This window comes from Equus przewalskii, chromosome 30, assembly GCF_037783145.1.
Source record: "Equus przewalskii isolate Varuska chromosome 30, EquPr2, whole genome shotgun sequence".
In the NCBI taxonomy this organism is placed as follows: domain Eukaryota; kingdom Metazoa; phylum Chordata; class Mammalia; order Perissodactyla; family Equidae; genus Equus; species Equus przewalskii.
In genome coordinates, this window is record NC_091860.1 from 9,177,723 (window position 1) to 9,202,591 (window position 24,869).

At 39.6% G+C, this 24,869-nt stretch overlaps 1 protein-coding gene across 3 annotated transcripts in view; it reads right to left on the reverse strand.

The window, feature by feature from the left end:
* The window catches only part of APBB1IP (amyloid beta precursor protein binding family B member 1 interacting protein), a 101,947-nt gene that overhangs the window by 44,209 nt on the left and 32,869 nt on the right, over window positions 1–24,869 (reverse strand). For all 3 annotated transcript variants that reach the window (XM_070600896.1, XM_070600895.1, XM_070600897.1), the window contains 6 exons: window positions 21,127–21,198; window positions 18,131–18,218; window positions 14,774–15,066; window positions 12,200–12,277; window positions 5,857–6,016; window positions 4,377–4,498 (listed from right to left, as the gene is read on the reverse strand). In XM_070600896.1, coding sequence (XP_070456997.1) covers window positions 4,377–4,498; window positions 5,857–6,016; window positions 12,200–12,277; window positions 14,774–15,066; window positions 18,131–18,218; window positions 21,127–21,198 — 813 coding nt within the window. The remainder of the gene's footprint in view (window positions 1–4,376; window positions 4,499–5,856; window positions 6,017–12,199; window positions 12,278–14,773; window positions 15,067–18,130; window positions 18,219–21,126; window positions 21,199–24,869) is intronic.

Below are 24,869 nucleotides of genomic sequence, written 5' to 3' on the forward strand. Positions count from 1 at the left end.
GTTTTTCAGGTGAGCGCTGGGACATAAATTTCTCTGAGTGAACTCTCCTGTTCCCATGCACCCCCACAGCAGCTGCTACCTACCCCATCACAGCACTTTCCAGGTCTGATTCTGATTTCTCACTTCCCTCTTTTCCCTCACATCCTCTTTTCTTTTACTCTTATTTTGTTGCTTTTTCTACTCCTGGTTTATTTGGACCATATCTTACTGCCTTCCACCCAAGATAACAACTTCCTACAATTTTGTTCTAAAGCCTGCAGTTCGTTGATTTTATAGATATGCTGTTTGTAAAGTCTTTCAGATGCTATTTCCCATCAAGTCCCACGGCATTTGTCATAAACACCATGTTCGTTTTTCTTCTTCACTCATCCTAAATCAGGGCAAGATTGTTCTAGTTGGTGTCTGTCAACAGGCGAAGTCTGTGGTTTGCCCTCAGCCCCACCCTCCATGCATCTATGTGGTAGATATTATTTTTCTTTGGGTTAGGGCTCAGGGGTTTATTGATTGCTCAGTTCATGGTTTCACTGCTCTACTAAACTGACATTTTCCTGATCTTGGACATTATAAGCTAATGTAGTAGTTGAAAAGCTAAAATTCTCAGCATACACCATCACTAAGCCTCTTCTGTCAATAGCATTTTATGCTTTGGTACTTAATCTTAAGACAGTATCATGCCATAATCTCTGTTCTACACCATTCTCATCCTAAACCTGGAAATTATGCCTTAATGATTTTCACATGACTTTTTTTCCAGCTAGATTATAAACTGCTTGAGGGCAAGGATTTTCTTAATCTTTGTATCCTCCATAGATAGCACAAGGTTACGCACGTAACAGGTGCTCCGTAAATGTTTGCTAAAGTCAAGAAAATGTCTCTTGGAGTGAATTCCTCTAAAGCCTTCTCATACAAGCCAGCATTGGAAAGACATTCAATATGCTGAAACCTTTTATGGAGACCCTACTAAATAAATTGTTCAGAGTCTCAGTCTCTTCCTTTTTGATTTCTGATTCTTCATCCACAGTCAGTTTCTAACTAACTCTTCCAACAGCTCCCAGGCAGTCCCATATTCCCGCTGGCCAGGAAGATCAGGCCTGTGGGCTCACAGACATAGCGCTGAGTGGGGCATGGAAGCAGGAACCAGCGATGCACTGCTCTATTCTGGGATTTATCACTACAAGGAAACGTTGGCAATTACATTTCAAAAAGAATTAACAACCCAAACGAAACATAAAACGTATTTGGATTTTTGAGTTAACCACTCAAGACGTTGTTTGAGGAGAAACTCTAAGGCAATTAAACAAAAGAATTTCCAGGTTGTGTTTACATAAGAAACTTCCTCTGGAAATACTCTTCTCTAGGGTTTTTTCTTCTTTTGCTGTAAACTCAGCATAAAAAAAATCAAAGTTTATGTTAAAAAGTGTCAAAGGGTGTCAGCTTTTACAAAGGGACAGTGGGTACTTCAGGAGCCATGACTTCCACAAGCAAATGGTCACAGTCCACTACCCTGACCCTAAGGTCAGCATGCTGAAGCCACGATCCATGCAGAGCACTGATCAGACAACGGATTATTCCAGCAAACACTGAGAAAATGGAAATACTTAAAATTGGCAACTTCAAAAATGCTTCCACTTCAATTTTGGTCTTTAAATGTGATTGTAGATTAGGAGAATCCACTTGCTTGGTTTTTAAGAACATATTATTATCTAGATAGAGTAGCTTCCCTCTATGATAGAGTAGCTTACAGTTAGATCAAAGCACCACAAAAACAGCTAGAAAAGCTAGATTTAAAAAAAAATCTGTGTGAAGGCTTTGGAGAGCTGCAGAGGAAGCCAAGACTCAAGGGGCCAAAATCCAAGAGAGAAAGGAACCACCAAGAGGAGTCCAGACATTCTGAGAGCCACCTTTCCCTGCAGGGCACTTGTTGATTCTTGGCCTGAGGTGAGAAGCTGAGGATGGGGCAGAGGAATTGAACCGACACTTAACAAAAATGGATATTCAAATGGATAATAAACATTTGAGAAGGTACTCAAATCATTGGCAACAGGGAAAGCTGCATGTAAAACCACGGGAGATACTGCTACACACCTACACAGAATAGCTAAACTTAAAAAAAATGACAACATCAAGGGCTGGCGAGGATCTGGAGCAACAGGAATTCTCATACAACACTAATGGGAGGGCAAATCATAGCATCACTTCGGAAAACTGCTTGGCAGTATCCCCTACAGCTAAATACAGTCATGTGCCACGTGATGATGTTTCGGTCAATGACGGACTGCATATTTGACGGTGGTATCAGAAGGTTAGTACCATAGAGCCTAGGTGTGCAGTAGGCTATACTATCTAGGTCTGTGTAAGGACACTCTGTGATGTTCGCACGACAAAATCACCTAACAATGCATCACCCAGGACGTATCCCAGTCATTAAGTGATGCATGACTGTCTATGGATACCCTGTGATCCAATAACTGCACTTGTAGGTATCTATGCAAGAAAAAAGTCTACATATGTTCAACGAAAGATATGTATGAGAACGTTCCCAACAGCATTACTTGTTGAAGCCCCAAACTAGGAACAAATCAAACGTCCATCAATAGTATGACGGATAAACATATTTTGGTATAGTGGCACAATGGTATACTAAGCTGAAGTGAAAAAGAATAAACTACTGCTGTATGTAACAACATGAATGAAAGTTGGGTGAAAAAAAAAGGCTAAACACAAAAGAGTCCTGTGATATGATTCCATTTTACATAAAATTCAAAAAGAAGAAAAGGCGATAGAAGTCAGAATTGTAATGCAGTTAATGGCTGGAAAGGGGCATGAGGGAGTCTGCTGGAGGACTGCTAATGCTCTATATCTTGATGCAAGAGGTAGTTAAATGGGTATGTTCACTTTGTGAAAATCCATAGAGTGTACAGTTATGTTTTGTGCACTAATTCATTAGATATGGTGGCAAACTGCAGATATCCACTAATACGCACTCTTCTCTTCCTCCTCTTAGTTATATAATAGTATAGCCATGTTGTACAATTCCCGGGCACCATTTTTATAGACTCAGTGTGAAAGCTGCCTTGTGAAGGAGCTGTACAAAGTGCTGACTCGGAATATAACTACCCCATTTTACCTGTGCCTAAGGTTGTTCAGCTAGAGATTGCATTTCTCAGATTCTCTTGCAGCTCAAAACCACTATGTGACTGAGTTCTGGCCAATGGGATGAAAGCAGAAGCAACAGTGCCATTTCCAGGTCTTTCCTTAAGGAGTCTGGCTGTGCACTGCCCTGGCTCTTTCCTCCCTTCCTTAGGACTGGAAAATCACCAAGTGGAAAAGCTGCCTTGGATCCAGAGATGGAAGTCACGTGTGGAGGATGGCAGAGCCTACCAGACCTGCAGACCTTAGTCTGGATTGGTATGTGAGAAAGAAACAAGCATCTAGCTGGTTTGAGCCACTGATTTAAGGGGTCTCTTTGTTACAGCAGCTTAGATGGTACCCTAACAAATATAGGCATTAAAGCATGATATTGAACGAAGTTATATTTCAAAACTGTACTTTTGTTGCTTGGTATTTGTCACAAACAATAGCATTTAATTGCTTTGTTATCAGTCTGCCACCATACAACCTAGAGAACTCTAGAGAAAAGCACAGTACAGGGGAGAGAGCATTTTGTCGTGAGGAGCTGCTCTAGGGTATCCTTCTAACTCTGCCTCTAGTGATAAGGGTTTTGGCTTTTTTTACCTGTATAATATAAAGGTGTCTGGATGTCCCCAAGGATCTCATCCGTGTCTAACATTCTGTGACTCTCCTAAAACGATGTAATGACCCTCACACAATTACAGTTGGCTGGAGGCCACAGTGGGAAAAAGTCTACCCTTCAGTGCCATCCTTGTACACATGACTTGAAGGAAGCTTTTTCAAATACGGACAGCAATGCCTTTTATTATGTCAACTGTCAGTAAAAGTAAATCACAATAAATTGCACATTTTCCAGGCACTCCTTTCAGTTGTCCCAGAATCATTAAGCACCCAATGTGAACAGCAAAGAAAAGAGCGTATTTAAAATATGAAGCGTTAGGGACTCACAGTGCATCAAGGTATATTGGCTTAATGTAGCCAAACAGAAATAAGGACTGGATTATTTCAATAGATAGATATGTTTTGGATGCTGAATCAAAAGAAACAACATAGATCCTTTTCTTTCTGAATCCTTCAAGGGGCCCTTAGTTTACACATGGCCTAAGAGTTGAGTTTGTGTTTATTCGAAAGGAATACATTTGTGATATTCTGTGAGATAATAAATAATGTGGTTAGTACCGAAGTGACTTATTAAGACAATCATCCACGCTTTACATGGCTTAACAATATAAAAGTTATCTTACCTGGGGGTTTTTAAATACAGCATATTTTTCCTCTTTCTCCAAAAATACCACTTTATTTTCTGTGTCTCTTGTCCAGTCTGATAAGACTTCAACAACATTTTCATGGTCTTCAAAAAACCTTTCTGATGAAACAAGAAAAAAGCATTCTTTCAGAACCAAGATATCAGGGTTTCCAAAAGAGAAATAGGCTAGTATTGAGTCAAAAACCATGCTTCATACTTCTCATCGGTTTCTAGAAATCCCTAATTCTTATATGATGTCACATTATAACATTCCTATTATGTTGATTCTTCAGTGTCAGGTCTTCAACCTATTTTCCATAAAAAAATATGGCAGATGAACCTACAACATAGTGATAGCGATCAGCCATTGCCCTTTTATCTTATTGGCTTTTTTTTTTTGTTTTTTTGCTGAAGATTTGCCCTGAGCTAACATCTGTGCCAATCTTCCTCTATTTTGTATGTGGGTTGCTGCAAAAGCACGGCTGACAAGTGGTGTAGGTCTGCACCTGGGATCTGAACCCAGGAACCCTGGCCGCTGAAGCAGAGCCCACTGAACTTAACCACTACGCCATGAGGCCAGCCCTTTTATTAGCATTTTTGACTTCAAATAGTCCCTGGGCATAAACATACTACCTGTAAGGAGAATAACTAAGCAATGGTTGGTTAAACAACTTGGAATGAAATCGTGAGAACTGTGATGAGTAGACTCTAAAAAGCTAAAAACAACATATGAATATCGGAACTAAACCTAAACAGAAAGGAAAGCTTTCATTTCTCTATTTGACTCAGAGAGTTGAAGAAAACTTCAGGAGGTTATTTCATTGTAGATCATTTCCTTTAGAAAAAATTTCCACCGAAAGCTTCTAAAACAGGCAATTCTGTATTCCAGCAAGCTCTCCTGGGAGACAACTGTACTGTGAGAGGTATTAAGAAGGAGATATAACAGAGTACATCTTCAGTTGCTTTTTCTCTTGTTTTTTTATTCCATAAATTTCTACCAACTGTCCTCTGCTCTTTGGGACTGAGCCTCTTCAGCTAGACAAAGTGTCAGACATTAGGCGAGTGGGGAGGAAGGACAGGGAAATGAACATTGATGTGAGGCAGAGTTACACTAGAGTTTAAAGAACTAAATTCTAAACAGATATTAGCTGACAGATACCCAGGCCCTTCCACAATCTGCTCAGATTACTAAACGTGCAGTAGGAAGCATCATCCTGTCACTTTCTTTCCCTTAGGGAACCACTAGAGAAGTGGCAATAACAATGCTTACACCCCCCAAGGTCTGGCCACCTGCAACCATCTGACCCTGTTCCCCGCAAAGAAATGAAGAGGCAAACACTGAATCTGACAGAGGGAAATGATGTATGGGAAGTCTTGATAGACTTGAGCCAAACTCTTCCTAATAATAGACCAAAACACATAATAAAGCAAATCCACAGGTTTTCGAAGTACAGCCTATTGCTGGGGATGGGACTTACCGATTTGCAGTTCTGGGTATATTTCATAAAGACACCAGTCTATGTTGCAGTCACAATGGGTTTTCTCAAAAAGGTTGTCTAGAATGTCTCGAGCCAACTGCCGCTCATCCACCATCAGTGACTTCGTGCTGTTATCATTCATGTGCACCTTCACAACAAGCTGAGGACAAAGCCATGGGCAACCAGTCAATTTCAGCAACTGGAGAAGGCCACTAAGAGGAAACTTTCAAAGTTGCTATTGCTTTTGCAAATTTAAGCAGGAATGTGCCCTGAAACTTACTCAGTATGAATTCACGCATATGCTGAGCACTTGTTCGAGGTGCTAGGAATACAGAGGTGGAGAAACCAATAAACAAAAACGGAAACATACAATGAGCAAAGTCCTTGCCCAGCTTTCAGAGACTCTGCCTTCTGATGGGGGAGACAGAAAACAAACAAACAGAACCAAAGCAGCTCTGACTTCCTGCTTTCCTGACATCATTCAGTGACTTGTTCTGGTTCACCCAGGAGCCACACCCATAGAAAGCCATGCCTGCATCTTTCTAAGAAATTTTTCTCTTTTGCTTAGCAGGAGTTGGGTCCCATTTCATGCAACTCAAGAGTTCTAAGACACAGGTCAGACCACGTTGGTTCACCGACAATTCTTTGACGGTCTGGAGTGCACAGCAACACAACGTCATGGAGGGGCCTTACTGAGAGGCAGGTTATGTCACAGCAGAACACGTTTGAGATTAGAGGTGGATTAAGTGACATGAATGTAGACTGAGAAACACGTATTATGGGGGCATGCAGGCAAATTAGTGATTGAACTGACTTTTCACCCTATCTGTAAAAATCCTACTGCACTGAGTTCACAATCAAATTGGTAGTTATTCCAAATCCGGAGGGTTTGATGGGAGCAGAATTGGCTCATCTTCAATCAGGCCATAGGATATTGCCGGCTTTTCCCAGATAAACCTGTCAAAGTTATTAAAGCTTCTGATCCCCCAACAGAGATCATGATTCTGATACAATATAACAGAATGAATTCCTGAAGTAATGCAGCGAGGGTTTGGATTTTCCTTGACACCTGTGCATTTGTAGCATATCTTTAATTACAGTAATTGTTATTTGTGAGTGCTACAGGTTATAGTGGTGTCAGGTAATCAGTCTTCAGAAGGAACAGTGGAAATGTGCCCACTAAGCCCCAATTTATTACATACGTATGATTAAGAGAAGATTTCCCACAACTCCTCTGGGAACACGCGTGGTACTATTTAATTCTTTACCAAGATCACCGATCCTACCCAATTAAGTAAGAATTAGCTCTAGTCACAGTCAACCAAGTTGACAACCAACAGAGTCACCACACACGAAGGAGGTGCTTAGATGAGAGTGATGCTGCCATTCCCTTTCCAGACAATCACCACCTGACCTCCAGCCCGCAGTACCCACTACACGCAACTACTCTGCACAACCAACAGAGAATTCCTGGAAACCACACTGTCAGCCTGACCACCTGATACTCTTGCTTAAATTTCTATTCTAACTTGAGAAGAGAAGTATGAGATAGCTAAAGACAAGTTCTGCCTATTCTCTTTGCCTAGGGTTGGTCCTGGTTACTAACAAATGAGACTTAATCACTATTTAAAAAGAGACTACAAGGGCTGGTCTGGTGGCATAGAGGTTTGGTTTGCGTGCTCCACTTCAGCGGCTCACGGTTTGTGGGTTCGGATCCTGGGCGTGGACCTCACACTGCTCATCAAGCGATGCTGTGGCAGTGTCTCACATGCAAAATAGAAGATTGACACAAATGTTAGCTGGGGGCCAATCTTCCTCAAGCAAAACGAGGAAGGCTGCCAGCAGATGTTAGCTCAGGGAGAATCTTCCTCATCCAAAGAAAAATAGTGATTACATGGACTCGAGAGAGAGCCACACAATTGGTAGCATTTCTTCTTTCCCCAAAGTTTGAGTTTGGTTCTGAGCAGCTGGGAAACTGCTGCTCCCACTTCCACCTAATCTGATCTTGAAAACACTCTGTAGTTAGAGTGAAGATGCAGTTCCTGTGGATTGTTATGCAGTTACTGACAGCACCCAGAGGGTGTGGGCGTGATAGAAATCTGGACCACAAGTTGAAGCGCTGGTAGTATCTAGTCTTTTCCAACACAAACACACTCGAGAGTCAAAATGGAGACATCAGGGCAATAACAGCGCATTTCCTCCTCCTGGGATCATCCAAATTAGACCCTTATTGCAGGCTTGTTTAAAAAATACTTTTTTCCATGAAAACTTGTAGCCTGGAAACCTCTAGTTGGATATTTGCTTTCCTTTTCATGTTTGTCTTTTGATGTATTTAAAATGATAGGCCCAAGTACCACAATGTCAGAGATACGGCCATCTGACCTGAGAAATGAGGCATGGAGGGTTGCATGAAAAAACAGGAATTCCTCAGATAGCAGTCTTCCCTATGACTTATTTTCTGTGGAAGGCTTGCCCGCTGCTCTCTGCTGAGAATTATTGCTATAAAGTAGCTACATGTCCTAAGAAATACTACTAACGTTAGGACCTTGAAAACTTAATCTTCCTGATGGAAAAATTAATGAAGTTTGACCACATTTCATTCCTGCTTAGGAATTCTTGAGAAAATAAAACAAACGTTGGTGGTTTCTTTGCTTTCATAGAGGGAATAAAAACCAAACCACATAATTTGACAATCATGAAAGGTTTTTTTGTTTTTGGCAGAAAGTCCAAACTAAATTTAATCCACATGTAGTTATGAGTCTCCACATTTATAACATTTAGAAAATAGAGCAACCAAAAGAAGGCTGGTGATTTTTAGCAAGAAGAAATCACATTTTCTCGTCTTCACAGTTTCTATCACATTTCCAAGTCGAAGATACTTCTCCACCAACACATAACATGACTAAATTACAGTTATGCGGTTTACCAGTTAAGTACTTTGCATATCTAAACATATGCATATCTATATGCATAGATTTGCATATCTATATGATATAGGGTAAAAAGACTAAAAAATGAAAAAACTTCCTCTTTCTAATCCACTATAGTAAAGATTTTATAGTTTTTATAGTTCCTTCTTTTTCTTTTGCAAGCTGTTAAATACAAGAATATCCCAGCCCTAAATCATTTATACCGTCTTTTTGCTTCTACAATAAAATTTACAAATGGAATTGCTGTCCTGTGTCACAGAGCTTTAAAACAAGCAAACAAATAAAATTAACAAGTCTAAATCTGTTTTCAGTTCCAAAAGCTTTGTCCTACAATCTGTGTACATCATCCATAATCCAAAATGATGTCCACACCCCATAGAACACTTGAGAGCAAAGGGCATCATCTAGACTTGATTTCCATCTTTTTGAAAAACTTGTTATAGATTACCTATGAGTACTTCTTAGTTACTTTACTAATGTACGGGCATGTCTCAGTTCTTTTCTTAATGTTCTGTGCCACACAGGCTTTTGTTTTAAGAAATAATGTTTGGAGTGTCTGAAATCAGAACAAACAACTTGGCTTCTTCATCTTCTTTCCTTTCCCACTGATCAGAGGGCCTTCTGTTTTGCATCTTCTGTCTTGACTCAAGGCAGGCTGTGCTTTGTGTCTACTGTCAGGATTCACCTCAGCTCAATTACAGCAGAGTGCTCTCACTTTCTGATATGCCGCAGGAAATAGTTGCCATCTCCTCCCGGTGCTCATCATCTCCAGTTGAAGCAAAAAGACTGAATACGCTAGTCTTTCTACCTTTTTGTCTAAGAATCACCTTCTCTTTTTATTTTCCCTCTGAAAATATATCCAATGTGGCCCCCATCTTATAAACAATCCAAGGGTTTAAAATAGTTTAATTATGAATTTAATTTTTACTCATTTTCTTTTGCCTTTTTCTCTCCAGAGGTAAAGTCAGTGGCTCAGTGCAGCCCACTTTCACCGGCCATCCATTTGTGACTCAATGTTTCTGCCTCCGGGTATTATGGGAGTGCGGGCTGCAGACCCCGTCACCTTGCTCTCACTCCTTCCCCTACAAGCCATTTTCCACAAAACAGCCAGTATGATCCTTAAAAACCATGAATTACCCCTTGTTAAAAACCATCAAATGGCTTCCCAATGCACTTTGAATATTTTCCAAACTCCTCCTTCAGCCCGTGAGAACTTGTGGCTGGGCCTGCCTCTCTGACCTCAACCCCTCACATTGTTCCTCTTACTCAATGGCTCACTGAGTTTGGGCCACACAGCCTCTGCCCGGCCTCTCCCTGCTACGCCCACAGACAGCCGGCTTCCTCTTGCCGCTGAGGTGTTTGTTCAAAGGGCTGCCTCCTCAGAGAGGCCTCCCTGATCACAGGCTCAATCTGAGAATCGCTTGGGCCTCTTCTATCAGTTCTCCCTGCTTTATTTTCTTCATAGGCCTTATCTCCCTGTCTAGAATTTAATCCTATACAAGCACGGACCTTATCTGACATGTTCACCTCTGTATATCCCTAACACCTGTTCTACAACATGGGGATGCATCAGTGAAGAAAACACAAAAACCCCTGGAGGAGCTGCTGTGGTGTGTGTGTGGGGGGGCGGGGGATGTAGGTAACAAACACTGTGAACAAGTGAAGTGGACGGTATGTTGGATGGTTACAAAAAGTGAGGAGACAAAGAAAGCAGGGAGGGCTGGGGAGTATCGGGGTGTGTGTGTGTGTACAGTGTCAGATAGGGAAGACTCACCGAGCAGGTGACCAGATCTAGAGGAGGAACAGAGAGAACGCACGGCAATCTGGGGGAAGAGCTTTCAAGGCAGGGGGACTGCAAAACACAAAGGTCCTGAGGCAAGAGCCTGCCTGGAGCGGTGGTGAGACCAGGTAGTTAGAGCGGGGTGAGGGAGGGAGGAAGGGGGGTAGATAGCGGACAGCCAGATCATATAGGGCTTTAGACCGTGTGCGGATTTGGGCTTTACTGTGTGAGATGGGGCGCCACTGGGGGCCTCTGAGCAGAGGAGGGACAAGAAGAGAGGATGGGAACTGGAGCATGCGAGGAGACGCAGGTTACGGGAGAGTGATTGCACTCGGGGCGCTTGGGCTGCACCGAGGGTCCAGGCTGAGTAGGGGGAGGGCTGGATTTAACCAGGGTTTGACAGAGTTGAGTAGAAGCAGAGAGAGGGCAAGGCAGCCGAGCACATATGATTTCAATAGTTGACCATGGCATTTAATCACATGTAGAGAACAGGGAAGAATAATGGTAAAGAAGTTCATGCATTTTTGGAATGAATGGAACCAGAGTGATCTGAAAAGACTCTCATAGGTGAACCTTAAAAGTCTGGTCCAGGGATAGTCAAGGAATATCTATTGAATATCAATCAACAGGTATCAAACATCCTCATCCAAGGGACCATGGGAGGTGCTGTGGGAACATAAAGTCTAATGCCCTGTATGAAAAGAACAATTCTCCCAATTATATATGAAAAGCTCGTAATGAGTATCAGAGATGGTCTACGCTTCAGGAGTTGAAATAAGACTGTTTCATCTTTCCCTTAATCTACCAAGCTAACTATTATTAACAAAACTACATTAGTGTGCACTTCTAATGAGGTTAAATACAGATGTTTCTGTTATAATACAATATATATGTTTCTGAAAAACCTATGCTCTATAAAAAACACACAATAAAATTACAGGCTTATTGGGAAAACAGAGTTGGGGATGGTCACTCGAAACCTATGCAACTTTGAAACCAGAGCACTAGCCAAACACCATTTGGTACCTCGGGAGATAATCGGGCATCCAGGGCAGGCAGTGGGGCTAGAGGCTGCCACAGGGGATATGAAAAACGCACAAAAGCAAGGGTGAAAGTGCTGAGACGGAGGTGAGGCCAATGAAGTTGAGCTCTGACGCAGTTAAGACAGGAACAGAAGGTGGCGCCACCTGCTATTAGCCAAGAGCTGAGCAGAGAACAGGAGAAGGCACCCTCAAGGCAGGGAGCCCTGGGGGTATAGACTTGTTTTAAAACATATTAAAATAGAGCAGAAAGGGCCCTGCCTGTGTTGCGGCCAAGCCAGTGGCCTTTTCCTTTGTTGTTGAAGGTTAAAATTCTACTTTCGCTATTCCAGCTCCCAGGAAAAATTATGTGTAAACCAACCAAAAATCACGTATAAGCCAAGGAAACTTCCACATTTATACTAACATAGGTCGCCTATTCATCAATCACAAATGAGCTAACTGATGTCACAGAAAGAATAACCACATAATTTATCTTTGTCCTTAAAGTTTAAAAAAGTACAACTATTTGGAAAGCATGAGATTTTAATATCCTTAAGTAGAATAAAACGTCATTAATTTAACTTCTCCATGCAAAAGCGATTCCAGTTTACCTTCTTAACCTTGGCCTCCTTCAGTTTTTCCAGCGCTAGCTTAATTTTATCAGCCTTGGCTGCTGCTTCTTGCTCTTCCTGGAAAATGGCAAGACATTCAACACACTCCATTACATAATATCAGCGAGTAAGTCCTCATGCCATTGCTAGTGTCTTAGTTACTTTATGTTAACAGAAGGCTCTATTACAGGGCACGAAATTTCACATCGATTTTTCAGAATTTAAGTGACTGTAACAAAAATCTTCAACCCAGAGATAGAGAAGGCGGTCACCCTTTATATTTTAGCAACAGTAACTTAAAAGATGAAAACGATGATTCTAACAGAGCTTCACATATTTTGTCCACAAAAATCTCTGCTTGGCTCAAAACTGGGGGCTAACCTGAGGAATCTATAGGTGGATCTTAAGGGATTTGAGCACTTCCTGAAATTTTATGCATTCTTTTGGACCAGCATGCATTTTCTGGGATTCCTAGTCTTTATTCAATTCCTAAAGGGGTCTTTAACTCACCCAAAGTTAAGGCTTAGACTTGAACTTAAACTTATAATTCACCATAAGCAGGCAGAAAAGAGAGTGAAACATTTTATGAGCCCTTTGATTTTTGCAAATTAATATTCTGAGAACAGGATGATTAAGGCTCTCCTACCTATTTATATTGATGAGGAAATGAGCTGTTCTAGTTACATTGTGATTACTTGAAAGTGGACATATATCTTCTCATAGCAGTGGTTCTTAAGTTGTTTTTGAGCCACAAACCCTCTAGGAATATGTTGAAGGCGATGAAGCCCATAAAGCTTCACATGGGCTTTCAACTTTCCTTATACTTTCAGGGAATCGTGGCCTCCTTGACATCTCCAAGAACCCTATATTGAGAGCCTCTGCTTGTCAGAATGGCTATCATCCAAAGACAAGAGATAACAAGTGTTGGCATCAAGGGAACCGTGGTACACTCTTGGTGGGAATGTAAATCGCTGCAGCCACTATGGAAAACAGTATGCAGGTTCTTCAAAAAATTAAAAATAGAATTACCATATGACCCAACAATCCCACTTCTAAGTGTTTATCCAAAGGAAATGAAATCACTATTTTGAAGACATCTGCACTCCTATGTCACTGCAGCATCATTCACAATAGCCAAGATGTGGAACAATCTAAGTGTCTGTTCATGGATGAATGGATAAAGAAAATGTGGTGTATATATAAATATAATGTAATGGAATATTATTTATCTATGAGAAAGAAGGAAATCCTGTCATTGCAACAATATAGATGAACTCTGAGGGTATTATGCTATGTGAGCTAAGTCAGGCAGAGAAGGACAAATACCGTATGATCTCACTTATATGTGGAATCTAAAAAAGCTGAACTCATAGAAATAGAGAGTAGAATGGTGGTTTTCAGGGGCTGAGGGATGGGGCAAATGGGGAGATATTGGTCAAAGGGTACAAGCCTCCAGTTACAAGATGAATAAGTTCCAGGGATCTAATGTACAGCACGGTGACTGCAGTTAACAACACCGTAAGTCGCTAAGAGAGTAGATCCTAAAAGTTCTCACCACACACCTAGACAAAAGGTAATTATGTGAGGTGACGGAAGTGTTAACTAACCTTATTGTGATAATCATTTCACAATATACTTGCATCAAATCATACATTTATACCTGAAACTCACACAATATTATACGTCAATTATATTTCAATAAAGCTGGAAAGAAAGAGAGCCTCTGCTCTATATGGATCACCAATTTTCAAATGATGTTACTAGAATATATACACAACAGAGCAATGAGTGTGACCTAATATTTGATTTATATGTAATATTTATTCACTCAAAAGGCATCATAGGAACTTTCAGGGTTACTAGGGTCATATTTATAAATCCCGATCATCATCATATACAATAAATGTGGAAGCCACAGGAAATGGAGCTGGGTTCTTACTCTAAAATATTTTTTAAATGGCTCATTCTCAGAAAAATCCTTAAAAGTGCTGTTTTTACTTTTAAGAGAGACATAAGTTAACATCCCAAATATTGACCATATGAACTTTCCAGTTGTTTGTTTTCCCAGTATTCAGAAACGTATTAAGATCAATCACTCATCACCTGCCTGACCCAAAACACCCCTCCCCAGCTAGCCCTACTGAACAGGGCTGCCAAATTCAGCAAAATTCCATGTAGTTGAATTCAGAAATACGTAAGGAATGCCTTCTGTTCATTTATGTACCAGGCTAGGACCAGAGATCCAGAAATGTATAAATCAGTTCCCCAGTTCATACCAAATTAATAAAACATTACCCCCAAAAGGTTGAGTATTATCAGAGAGTGCTGCAGACAAATACAGATTTCAGCCAAACTATAAAAATTCCTGAAAATGACGTGTTCTTTATACACACTTATGGGCCTTGTTTATGGAGGACTCTGACTTTGCAATGAACATACTTGGTACCCTTGTTTTTTACTCTCTCAGAGCTTTGGCTATAAAAACGCAATGAATATAACTGACCTTTGAAGAAAGTCAAAGATCATGGGTAGCAGAGATCAAGGGTCCTGCCTTCTCTGGCCCCACACACTTACCTGAGAGAGAGGTTCAGGAGGCGGTGGTGGCAGAGGCAGGTCTAACATCGGATCAGCTGGTGGAGGTGGTAACTCGTCCCCATATTGGCTAGTACTCGTTACAGCCATATCTGCTCCATAACCAAGGGAGGCTGCACCACTGAAATTTGATTTTTCCAGAGATGCCGAATGAAGCTGATCCTGAGAGGACTCTCTCTGTGCCTGGATTGTCCTCTGCTCAGCTTCACTTATGTCAGCTACCAGATCTGCCATGAGAGCATCTAAATCTTGGTCTTCCAGTGCATTTAAGGACTCTGATGGGGAAAATCACATTAATGATCAAAACAATGATTTGTACCTGGAAAAACTGAAAGAAGATCAATTTTAAGAGTAATATTTGAATACTGTTTGCGAGGGGCTAGGGGTTGCAGGAAATAGGGAGGGGTTGGTAAAAGGGTACAAACTTTCAGTTGTAAGATGAATAAGGTCAGAGGATCTAGTGTATAACATGGAGACAATACTTGATAACGCTGCATCATATAATTGACATTTGCTGAGAGAGTAGAGCTTAAACATTCTCACACACGAAAAGGTAAATGTGTGAGGGGATGGATGTGCTAAGTAACTTGACAGGGCGGATCCTTTCACAGTGTGTATGTATATCGAATCATCACGTTGTACAATTTAAATATCTTACAATTTTATTTGTCAATTAAATCTCAATAAAGCTGGAAAAAAATTCCCTCTTCCCCCTCAAAAAAAGAAAAGGAGAAAAACGTGTTTCTTCCATTGAGGGACCTTACAGCCCAGCTATAAAGTCAAATCTGAGCATGTAATAAGCTTCCTAAGTAGGGAATTCTTTTAAATTGTGGTGCAAGATCTTAGAGTTTTAGAAAAATAGAGGAAGCGAGATGATGGAAACAGATGGAAAGTTCTCCCCGGGCCTTTGGAGGGCAAAGAGAGTACCACTGATAAATATATTTGGAAGAAAGTGGGTCTCAACCCACTGGGGTTTTCTAGGCCTTGAGACTTTGGGGTGAGGATAGAGCTTCTGTAGGCACGGCACCCAACTACAGGAGCCCTCACATTCAAAGGAAGAGCACTTAAGGATAAATAACAGGAAGTAAAGCACTAAGGGGGTTGAGGAGTAGAAAGTAATTTGTTAAAATTGGGATTAACTGGTGAAGCCTTCATAAGACAATGAGCTGGGAGTTGACTTTATAGGAAAGGGCTGACATGGATTTTCAGAGTGAGGGTGAGGGAGTGTAGTTCACATGAGAATTTCTTCCATGTCTGAGATTACTGCAGAGATCCGACACGTGGTCCTGAAAGATGATTAGACTGTGTGGCACGAAGGGAGTGGTGTCGGTGAGCAGTGTTAGCAAGGTGCTTGGATGATCAGGCATTCATCAGATGGCGAATGTAATGAACAAAGGATGGGCAGCATGGGCGTGACCATGAGGAAGAGAATTCCAGCTGCTATGTGTAGGATGAACTGGACGGAGGAAATGGGAGCAGTGGAAATGGAGCCTATTCAAGTCATAAGCATACAGCTTTGTGAAATATTTTATTGCCAAACATCATCATAATAAACACACATAGCATATTACATTAACGCTAACAGTCGTAGTGTGTAGCACTTGGACCAAAATTTGGATCTCTTAACTGTTTAAAAAGGGCTTATTTTCTTCTAAGCCATTTTGCATATAATTAATTTAAATTAATCTAAAGTTTTTCAGAAAAAAATGTCTGTAGAACAAATGAAGCATGTTTATAATTTCCTAATGTTATCAATGGCATCATGACTGTTGACATATAAGCAAATGCCTTCAATCCTTTATAAAAAATTTTAGGGACAAAATTTCCATAGTGGTACTTATATTAACAATTTCCAAAGCAAATTATAATCCTAAATATTTCAATATGGAATTGAGTAATATGAAATTGGAGAATAAGATATAAATGGATTCTGTCCTGAAGTTTGTCACTAACTCTCTGAATGACTTCGGGTGAAATATTTTTAACTCATTTCAGCAGTGTTTTAGGTACAGACAGAAAAAATCTATTCCTATTCTAATTCTCCATAAATTTAATTTTCAGTACACATCAGTACTTTTTTATGGTCTTGTCTTATTTGCAAATTGTGCCACATGTATACATCTCATCTCCTTAATGACATGAGTTTCTTGTTGTACTTTAACATTACTAAGTTCATATATTGCTGGGTTTCTTTGTGTCTGTCATCTTCAGCAATCTTTTGATCCTAGGTACTGAGTGCTTAGAAAGCATTAGTTGAGTTGACTACAACTGAAGTACTGATTACGTTTTAATTTTAATTAAATTGATTAAAGCACTCAGCTGTTACAAGTGTGGTGACGCGAATCTCAGTGTTCATACACACAAGCCTCTATTATCTATTAATGTCATAATTTTACAAAAGTGTATTGCTTTTCCGAAACTTCAAGAATGTTAGCATCATTCAACATTACGATGGAAATGACCGAGAGGAAGAATATATGTACACGGCAAATAGAAAAGAGGGTGAGAAAAGAGAAAATCAGAAGAGATGTACTATGACTTATAAAGATACAGGCATTGGCACCTAAGGATTTATCGAAAAAATTACTGAAGATGACAGAAAAAAGGAGACAGTGAGTGACAGAAATAAAATTTGGAACTCTGGATTTCAGTAACTAGCCTTCTCTATTATTTTGTTTTTTATTCTTTTGGTAGGCACTGCAAGTTTTTGGGAAATCTTTTTGAAGCGTTGCAATGCATTCTCATTAATTTGGAAGTAATTCATTCAAGATTCATTGTAATGTGAATAGCACATGGGCTGAAGACTGTCTCTGCACTAAATAGAAAGTGAGATTTTTGTTAATAAAATGACGTGACAATCTCAGGAGAATGAAAACATATAAAATAGAACAAATACATTATATTATATATTAATGATATGTATATAAATACATTGAATTTGGAAGCATCCATTCATATATTATCAATCACCATGAAATGGACAGTTCATTATCATCCTTGAATGGACATTTCCTTATTAATATTTTCTTATACTACTGTACGTTATTACTCTAAGGGCTTAGCAATAAGAAGAAATTCCCTTTACTTCTTTAAAAAATAAGATAGTTTTGAGACTTTACGCAGATGCAGGATAGTGTTCCCTCTCATTATAGGTAAAAACACCTTCTTGTCCTCTCAATTCAGTCCAAACACAACACAATCTGAAATCTAGGAGGTTAAAAATTATACTTATCATGCTGTCCAGGTTCCTTTAATTTTGCTTTCAAATTATAGTTCCATACAGAGTGTAGTCATCACTATGATTTCAAACGACTGAAGAAGAGAAATGATGATGCTTACCATTTAAATCCTTAAACCCCACACTAAAGTTAAATTCAGCTCTCGGCGGTTTAGGGTCCGGAGGAGGAAGAGTGTCGACTCCTAAACTCTGTGGAAAGAGATCCCCGTCCCCAAATGTTATTGACGATACAAACGCTTTTGCAGTGCATTTTAATGATTAAGTCAAAACTCGTTTATCATTTTCACTCTAAATATGCTCTTTAAAAACTATTCTTACTTAAAAATGTTTCACGGGAGTTTTTTCCCCTACAGGAAATTACAACTTAAAAGTTAATCTAAAAGGTATGTTTGAAACAAAACAGGTCAACTGAGAATGATCAGAATGAGATAGCTAAGTTAAGTTTTATAAACAATAGGAAAATTTCCTGTAATGATGCATTTGTGACACATACAGCACACACAGTTCTATGAGGACTTAGGCAATGACATCAAAGAAAAGGAAGGTTTAGTAATTTGGAAGACAAACGTTGTTTCAGGATGCAATCCGCCATTACACAGTGAAATGTTATGCTGTTACTCTTATCTAATAAAACTCTTGAGAAAAGGAATTGACAGAATAAGTTACTAATTTTGTAAATGCTACTTTTTAAATTGAAAGAGTGTTGCATCAACTATGAGTTATATTACATATATAATTTAAATTTTCAGAAATATTTTTATGTCTATAGTTTGAGAAGTGATTTCACCTGGTCCTAAACAAGGATGTTTTCATGACAGTGAGTGCATCCTTTTATGTTGATTTGATTTGGTAGAGAATATCCTGGTTCATGTCTTAAATTTATGAAGGAAACCAATCACTATATGTTTGAGAATAAATTAATGAGATATAATCAGTAATAAATACTAGGGAAAAAGAGACCATTCATCAAGAAGAAGTTACAAAAAATTAATGCAAGCAAGTTAGAATCAAGGATAAAATGTAGGGAAAAGTGACTGCAACCCCAGAATTCATTCTAAAAAACAAATGAGCATGCAGAAATTACCAAGAAAAGGGGAAGTGGGTGAATGAAGTATGGGGCAAATACTAGAATAAAAAATTTAGTGAAAGTATGAAGAAATTTCTTAATGACTTCACTTTTTAACATTACATCTAAGAAGTCTAACATCACAGTTAGGGTAGCCAACTAACTTCTTCTCAGAAATATAACTTACTATGCTACTTGAAATTAGAAGTAGGTCTGTAACAAAATATTAACACATAAATGTGTGATAAAACAGGCTTCTAGTAAAACATAGAAAGAGGGAAAAAAGAGATAGGAAACTGATTAGAGCTCCTTTAATCATAGAAAAGTCATTCAAAGGCCAACATGGAGTGAAGTACATAGCACTTTTCTTTATATGCTTGGTGTGGCCTGTGAAATGATTTTAGGTGGTACGCAAAAACACACAAACAATTAAAACTTAAATTATTGTGTATCTGTTTGGGAGTTTATTAAGAAAAAATTGTGAGAACATCTGACCTACCTGAGATTGAGTTTTTCAAAAATCAATTAAAGACAAATATTAAGAAAGTAATAGGATGGGTGGGTTGTAGACATGGCAAAAATCATTATTTCAAAATAAAAAAGTTAAAAGCACATCATTACATTTTAGTCCCCTTTAATTTTTGCTTACTTTGGAAAATTAGGAAGCCTATGGCTAACCCACCCATCTCAACCACGCCTCAGTTTCAAAGGACAGAATAGGCATAAAATTCACAAATGGATATCAAAATGCAAGCTTTTCTAATGGCTGGGAAAATACCCAATAATCTCAAAGTGCAGTTGACAGTGGTGGAATTGAAGAACAGATTTTAGACCCAAGAACAAAGTGGGGCCTTTTCGGTACCCTGAAATCTTGAGACCAGCTTGTTAGGAGAACTGTATTAGCCAGGCAAGCCCTGAGACTACACCCACTTGAGCACAATAAAAAAAAAGCAAAACCCAGAAGGGCCTTGAGTGAAGGTGGGTCCTATACACTCTGAAGGGCTCCCTTCTTACTCCTGAGTTAGAATAACAATACCCAACTGTGGTTCTATGAAATGCTAGACTCTGACCAATCAGAACGATCATTCCTCCTACCAGAGCAGAGGTGAGTGAATGGATGGAGAGACCATAGATGTTCACTCCCCTTCACGGAAGGAAAGAAAATCCTCTCAGTTTTAGAGATGTGGTTACCATCTCCACACTGACCTGATCAACGCCCCTTTCATCTAAGCCTATTATCTCATATTTTGTCTCTTCTTTCATAGAATCTAAACTTTCTTGAATTTTATAAGGAATATAGAGTAGATGCTAGCTAAAATTGATTTATTTTTCCTAAAATAAATATTTTTAAAAACACAGATTACTCCTCATTTATTTTAACTTAAAGAAAATTTTAAGATCCTGTCTTATTTAGGAATATTGGATTATTCTTATTTTAATATTTTATGCATAAAGTGATGAGCTGACTATGCTCTGAATCAGAGAAGCATTTATGAGAACATGCTAAAGCTCACCTGACTTTGTAACCTGGGTTAGTGGTGCTGAGGTTGGCAGCCCCTGGGCTCAGTTGGCCTGACAGCGGGGTGATCTCTGAGTTAATCTGGTCTTGGTGCCAGTGGCTTTTTCGTAGACCTGAAGCTATGGCTGTGTGGCTTCCATGCTACTTTGAGAGAACTAAGTTCGCGTGATTTTCTGAATACAAAGGTAACTCCAGGGGAAATTGTTCAGTGGCGGTGGTTGTAGGGGGTTTGTTTGGGGAAAATCCCTCCATTGGCTAAATGTTTGAACACGATGAACATGAGAATTGCCTTAACAGAATGTATGTGGGACAAATGCATTCAATGAACTAAACTCAAGAGTGTATAATCAAGAAAAAAGCTTTCTTTTTTCCACCCACTATCAAAGTTACATCAGGAATAGATAATGTTGTCAATCTCCAGTCTTTTTTTTAAAGATAGCTCCCTCATCATGTTAAAATCAAATTCTGTAATCCCATTTTTTCTAATTTGAAAGTTAAAAAGGGGGATTTACCTTGGTCAGAAGATCCATCTCTCCCAGCAAATGGCTGAACATTTGGTCTATATCTTCATTTGACTCACCCATCTGAAAAAGGAGGAAATCCAGATATAAACAGTCTAATGAAAACCTGATCCATGGATAACTGTCCCATCTCTTTCTTGACCCCAAAAGCCCCATCCATGGGCAAGTAAATCGAGAAGAGAAAGCTGCAAGAGAGTAAGGTCTATTGGAGCCTAAAATTCCATGACTGACCTCCTCCAATTCGCTTGGTCCAAGATTGAACCAAACCCTAGGAACTATCTCAGAGTGACAATTGGACTCTGGTTTTTCAGACTAAACTAGTCTCTTTGTGGCCGAGTGGACAAAGAGTACATAATTCAGGAATTCACATGACCATAGGACACCTTTATTAGCAAAGGAGAAAGCCCAGTGCCACAGGTGGCAGGGAGAAGCAGAACTTCACCTCCCCTTAAAAGCTTCCACCGAAATGGTATCTCAGGAGTGAGTAAGCATATTCCCCAAACGATTCCTTGCTTTACAAAGACATTCTGCAACAGCAGCTTTCGGTACGTTTATTTGAAAGTATTAAGGTGACTAACACTGAGAACTAAGGTGGCCACACAATCAAGTGATAAGAGATGGAAATAAAACATATGTCACATTATAGCCTTTCTTTGCCTAAACCAAACGAAGAGATTGTCCAAGATGGGAAAAGTGTTTTCATAAAATGGGGCGGGGACGCCTTGTGAGATGTGACTAGTTGCTCCCTTCGTGACATTTTTGGCAAGGCTGGATGAGGAAATCAGGAGACATGGTTACTGGTCCTCCTTCAGCTACTAACCAGCAGTGTGTTGTTTGATAAAGGGAATCGAGTGCTTCATCTGTAAGATGACGAGTTTACCGCAGATCATTTCTCAGGGTCCTCAATGCTCTAAAACGCTGGAAGATTAATGTTAATTACAGTTCAAGCTAAGCAGTCTGGTGAGTGTATGTATCATTTAAGCCAAACAATATTCACAGGTGTGTATGCATGTATTTGGATTTTAATAATTTTACATGGAAAATTTTAAATATATACAAAAGTAGAATAATACAGTGATTTTATGTACTCATTATCCAGCTTCAATAATTATCAATTCATGATTGATCTTTTTTATTGAGATGTCATATCTATATCTTCCCAAAAGATAATTTTGAAGCAAATATTATTTTTTCATAAATATTTTAGTCTGTAGCTCTAAAAGGTAGGGTTTTTTTAACCATAATTGTGATATTATTATCTCTGTACACACACACGTGTGTGTGTGTGTGTTTGCATTTAAAATAAAATATTTGGCTAAAATAGGCAAAGTCAGGGCAGATTTATCTTTCCTTGCATAAATTATCTTGAAAATATATGGTTGTCCCTTTACCATAACTTCAAGCTAATACTTGAGTAGCAATACCTTTTCATTTTTAATAGCTTTAGCTAATAAGGCTTTCTCTGTCTCTTTATAAAATATGTATATGAAAAACTTTTGTCATACTGACTCTGCTACTTAAAACTGATCTGAATGATCTTTTTTAAAAAAATCCAATTCTTTTTTTTTGTTTTTAAAGATTGGCACCTGAGCTAACAACTGTTGCCAATCTTTTCCTTCTTTTTTTTTTTTAAATTGCTTTTTCTCCCCAAATCCCCCCAGTACATAGTTGTATATTTTAGTTGTGGGTCCTTCTAGTTGTGGCAGGTGGGACACCGCCTCAACATGGCCTGATGAGCGGTGCCATGTCCGCGCCCAGGATCTGAACCTGCGAAACCCTGGGTGCAACTTAACCACTTGCCACGGGGCTGGTCCCCCAATTCTTGAAATTAAAGAAATGTAATGATGATGATGATGATGATCCCGACACTGATCTGGCACTCACCATGTTCCAAGAACTGTTCTATAAGCCGGGTTGATATTAACAGTAAGCACCCAGGATGGCAATGACAGCGAGCAATCAGAAGGAATGATGGCTGTGGAAACCATTCAGAGTGAGTCGGTGCATATCCCCCAAATATCCACCCTGGAAAGCCGGTGCTCAATCTTCCCAAATTATCTTCAGCAATTGTGCTGGGTTTACATCACTTAGGAAACCTTCTTGCTTAATTTCCCCAGGAGACATTTTCCCCTCTCCCAATTTAAGAAGGAAAAATGATTTTTTCTTTACACAACTTTAGCGTCTTCACTGAGCAGGGGTGAGAGTGTTTTCTAGCTGAATTTCATGCTCCCCACAATAATTCTTTCTTTGCTCTCCTTCTAGGCTCTCCCTCTAGTGAAACACAAAAGCTACTCTGAGTTGCAGTTATTGAGTATAGTCAGTATTCAAATTTTAAGTTGTGCATGTTTTATATTGGAGGAAGGACATCTCAATTGCTATGACTATTAATCTTCCAGAACACCCTCTCTGGCTTCCAGTGAAGGAGGAGTCTCACAGGAGCATGAGTAGCTACAAAAGTGAGTTGGTCATGAAGGGCCAGGAAGGGGACTTCAGTTAAAACAGGAGAGGACTATGACACCATGGGACAAGCGCATTCCTAAGTAGCAGACACAGCTGAAAGAATCAGGCGTACATACGCAGAGGACAGGCAGGCACGTGTTGGAATCCAGGGAAGCCCTCCAGTGAATGCTCAGGGTCAGACCACACAAAGCAGGCAGGTTAGCTCTCAGATACAGAAGTGACGGGTTAGGCAGACACTGCAGGTGTGGGTCTGTGCGTGCAGGTCTAAGAGGTCGGGGAGGACTCAAACACAGCATCAGTGAAGAAAGATGGAAGACGTTCATCCTGTTTTATGTGGGTTGTTGGGCACAGTGTTTATCACAGTCAGAGAAGGAAAGAGAGCAGCAGGTGGGCCCTGGCTCTGGTTGGGAAGGGGAGTCAGTGCTAGATCCACTCACATGTGGTTCGAATCCCCTCCCAGTTTCTTACAAAGTGTCTGAATCATACCCTCCCTTCTTCAAATTATCTGCAAAATGGAGGAAAGAAAATATTTAAGTCAACCAAGTACCCACGGCTTCACAAACTCTCCCCTCAAACAATTAACTGGCATTCAAAATGTTGTAATGGATGATGCATTCATCACTTTAATAAGAGGAAATTAGCAGAATAAACAACAAAATTCCAGAACTGCCCATGTGAATTTATTTTCATTAGAATATTATGCAGTGCATCATGTGACAAAATAAAGGAAATCTTCAGATAATTAACAGGGGAAGTTAAGAGTAAGTATTAGTGTTAACATATTTCAAATTTTTTATAGAAGTAACCCAGAGGAGAAGAAGGTGGGGGAGGGCGAAGGAGGTAAAGGGGCACATGTGTTCGGTGATGGATGGCAACTAGACTTTTGGTGGTGAACACGATGCAGTCTGTACAGAAGTTGAAATATAATGATGTACACCTGAAATTTATGTAAGGTTATAAACCAATGCGACCTTAACAAAGAAAAGAAAGTAATCCATTCAGAGTGGGAAAAATAAATTTATTTGCTGATCTCAAAACTGCCAATCAGTGTTGCATTAAACTTATACGATCCAAAGATGATGCTCGTAATAAGAATCCTACCATTGATGCTTTCTCTTAAATCACTAAATTTGGAAAACTGCTAAAATGCTGAAGAATAAAGTCTTGAAAGGAAATGTGGCGTCAATGAACCAGAAAAACCCACTGAGCCCAAAGGCCTTGGTTTCTCTGTACACATCACCAATACAGAATGGGTTGAGGACATGCCAGGGTGA